This window comes from Bubalus kerabau, chromosome 17 (assembly GCF_029407905.1).
Source record: "Bubalus kerabau isolate K-KA32 ecotype Philippines breed swamp buffalo chromosome 17, PCC_UOA_SB_1v2, whole genome shotgun sequence".
Lineage (NCBI taxonomy): Eukaryota > Metazoa > Chordata > Mammalia > Artiodactyla > Bovidae > Bubalus > Bubalus kerabau.
The window spans coordinates 19,357,822-19,361,551 of record NC_073640.1 but is presented as its reverse complement, the minus strand read 5'-3'; the positions used below and the strand labels follow the sequence as shown (position 1 = coordinate 19,361,551).

Below are 3,730 nucleotides of genomic sequence, written 5' to 3'. Positions count from 1 at the left end.
TCGGTTATCATGCTTTTCATTCTGAAACTTCCACTTTGGTTCTTTTCTTAGTATCTATTTCTTTGTTGAAACTTTTCATTTGTTTAAAGTAGTATTCACCCTTACTTCTTGGAGAAAGGTTTCTCTAATAATTTCAGCATCTGGATCATCTCGAAGAAAATGCTTGCTAATTTTCTTCCTCCTTGTATGTTGTTTTAATTTTTCTGCTACTTTGTATGTTAAATAATTTTAGATTGTATCCTGAACATTTTGAATGTTATATCAAGAGACTCTCACTCCTGTTTAAATCATAGAGAGTATTTATTCATTTGTTTGCTTATTTGTTAGCTTATTATTCCTTGACAGACAGTAGACCCAATGAGGACCAGTTCACAAATTTTGAACCTATCATCTTTTTCACCATAGTAAAAAATGTTTATCAGTTTTCACAGCCAATAGCCAAATAAAAAAATAAAAGATAGTTACAATTGCAAGCCAAATGGAAAAATGATTAACCTAACAATATAAAATAATTACATACAATTTGGGGGGTTAAGTAGAGACAGACAGTGCACTAAGTCATGTGGGATTCTTGCAACCCCATGGACTGTAGCCTGCCAAGCTCTGCCATCCATGGGATCTCCCAGGCAAGAATACTGGAGTGGGTTGCCATTTCCTTCTCCGGGGATCTTCCCGACCCAGGAATCGAACCCAGGTCTCCTGCATTGCAGGCAGATTCTTTACCGACTGGGGTAGGGGGTGGGGGGTGGGGGTGTAAGAACAAGAAAGCAAATAGAACAGGGTGGACAAAGAGTGGAATGATTAAGACTAATGGGGGCTCTAACTGGATCCATTTTGCCATGGCTCCCTGGCCCTCGCAGGCTCTCAACAGTCACATGAGATTTTAGGAATGCACCACACAGAATTGATTAGTGAAAGGGTATACCACATAGAACTGATTTGTTAAATATCACCCCTCCCTTACCCTCTGCCTCCAACATACTCCCTAGAGTACTACAGGCAGGGAAGACCTAAACTATTGGGAGGAATCCCTAACACTTTTCCAGAGTAGAATTCGGCTAAGTCCAAAAAGGGTCCCTCTTTTAAGGGTTTTGGGAAACTAGACATTGCAATTTTATTAGTATCGGTGATGTTTGTTTGGAGCAAATTCGGCTCCAGGAGCTGCACAGTTGAATGCAGGAGTTCCACCAATTTCCCCAATTCCTTACATTGTAGCAGCTTGCCCAAAGCCTTCAGTTGTTGGTGGGGTCAATCCCAAGGTTCCATCTGGCATCATAGTGACTCGTCCTGGAGGAGCTGGGGTACCAGCTGGCACAAGAGCAGGGGGCATGGCGCCTCTGTTGTTTATGCCCGTAGCACCTCCCATAGCCATCTGACCCATCTGTATCTCTTGCTCTCTCACATCAGGGAAGGTTCCCTTGAATCCTTCCTGCTGTCGTCGCATCATTTCTTCTTGTTGCCGCCGCATCTCTTCCTCACAGCGCCTGCGCTCCTCCTCCTGCCTGAGCTCCAGCTGCTTTCGTTTTTGCACTTCTTGATTCTGCAGCTCTTCCATCCTCCGAAGTTCTTGACGCCTCATCAAATCCTGCCTCATTAGAATGACCTGGTGCTCATGGCGAGCAGCCTCCATCTCCATCTCCAGCTTCTCAGGAGCTTCCTTGATGTTTCGGTCCACTTGGTCCTGCTGCTGCTTTTCCATCTCAATAAGTGCCTTCCAGTGCATGGCATATCATACTCAAAGGAGCCAGGCTGTGCAAATCTGGGTGGCTGTTCTCACTCTTTGTGAAATTGCTGATTCTTTATAACCAGCTTCTCTGGGAGTCCCTCTTCATCATCTAACTGGTCCATGGGCTCCACAGTCACAGGTCGAGGAAATGTGGTTAGCAGGAAGGAGCCTTCACTCCATCTGTCCAGAGCTTTCCGAGCAGCTGGCTTCCCTGAGAATTCAACACTGCCTTTTCCTGAGGGCCTGCCTCGATCATCCACAATGACTACAGTCCTCTCCACCTGGTCGAACACAGAATAGGTGATGTTGTAAATAAAAGTGTATATATACACATGTTTTCATCTACCCAGCCAGTCAATGTCTTTTGGTTGGTGCATTTAATCCATTTATATTTAAAGTAATTATCAATATGTATGATCCTATTACCATTTTCTTATTTGTTTTGGGTTCATTTTTGTCGGTCTTTTCCTTCTATTGTGTTTCCTGTCTAGAGAAGTTTCTTTAGCGTTTGTTATAATGTTGGTTTGGTGGTGCTGAATTCTCTTAACTTTTGCTTGTCTGGAAAGCTTTTGATTTCTTCATCAAATCTAAATGAGAGTCTTGCTGGGTAGTGTATTCTTGCTTGTAGGTTCTTTTGTTTAATCACTTTAAATATACCATGCCATTCCCTTCTGGCTTGTAAAGTTTCTGTTCAGAAATCTGCTGGCAACCTTATGGGAGTTCCCTTGTATGTTATTTGTCATCTTTCCCTTGCTACTTTTAATATTTTATCTTTGTCTTTAATTTTGTCAGTTTGATTACTATGTGTCTCAGTGTGTTCCTCCTTGGGTTTTTCCTGCCAGGGATTCTCTGCACTTCCTGGACTTGGTTGACTATTTCCCATCTCATGTTAGGGAAATTTTCAACAATTATCTCTTCAAATATTTTCTTGGGTCCTTCCTCTCTCTTTCTTCTGGGACCCTCTAATATGAATGTTGGTGTGACTGACGTTGTCCCAGTGGTCTCTTAGGCTGTCTTCTTCTTCTTTTTTTTTCATTCTTTTTTCCTATTACCAACCTGGGAAGCCTTCACGACAGTAGGATTACATCTTTGGTATAGTTGTTCTCCAGTTTGTGTATCACCCACTTGGCGGATACGGGATTTGATTTTAGCGTGATTGCACCCCTCCTACCACCTCATTGCAGCTTCTGCTTTGTCTTTGAGTGTGGGGTATCTTTTTTGGTCAGCCCCAGCATCTTCCTGTTGATGGCTGTTCAACAGCTAGTTGTGACTTCAGTGCTCTTGCAGCAGGATATGAGCACACATCCTTCTACTCTGCCGTCTTGAAACAATCTCTCTTGACCTACCTTTTGTGGTCTGTGGTTTCAATATCTGTTCTGTTTACAAACTTTTTGCAGTGTTATTCAGATATATTCTATGTGAGTGTCACCCAAGGGCCAGTTGGGGACCTGGGTGGTCAACTACCCTCAAAGTTCAGTTCTCAAAGTAATCGGTTTGCTATTGGAATTAGATCCACACGTGTGCAGCTTAGAGACTGAGCCCATATGTTCATCCACAGCAATTTCACGGGATCCCTTCCTCAATCTTCCTCCTCTCCACTGTTTTCACACTCTCTGCCAGGACTCCCTTTCCTGCCCTTTGGCTGGAAACCCAGGGCTTTCATCTCTCTAATGTGCTCTGCACTTCTCACAATAGGGTCCACCTCAAGGGCCAAATAGTTTGAGAACAAAGAGAGGAAAAGCAGTGGGGAATACCCCCGCTTTTCAGACAACAGTTATGTTTGGAAAGAAGGATTCATCTTCCTCAGAATTTTAGATGTCTGCCTGGTCACTGCTGCTACCATCACCCCCTGACAGATTTCACTTTCAAAACTAAGGAGAGAAGGAAAACAATATAGGAAATTTTCCCCATTCTCTAATAGGGGCTCCTCTTCCTAATCCTCTGTCAAGAAAAGAAGGGTTTCTCTTGGAGCTCTTTTTTTCTTTCTGTTCAGTGAGCAGTTCC

The 3,730-nt window shown here is 43.2% G+C and overlaps 1 protein-coding gene across 1 annotated transcript; it reads right to left on the bottom strand.

The window, feature by feature from the left end:
• Positions 1 to 1,138: 1,138 nt before the first annotated feature.
• On the bottom strand, positions 1,139 to 1,981 carry LOC129631646 (non-POU domain-containing octamer-binding protein-like). The gene has a single exon (XM_055552794.1). It carries the CDS (start codon positions 1,721 to 1,723, stop codon positions 1,205 to 1,207), a length of 519 nt encoding a protein of 172 aa, XP_055408769.1. The 5' UTR covers positions 1,724 to 1,981; the 3' UTR covers positions 1,139 to 1,204.
• Between the last annotated feature and the right edge of the window lie 1,749 nt (positions 1,982 to 3,730).

What these genes read in the sequence shown, in the direction of transcription:
- LOC129631646 (XM_055552794.1), bottom strand. Translation starts at nt 1,723, where the DNA reads ATGCACTGGAAGGCACTTATTGAGATGGAAAAGCAGCAGCAGGACCAA.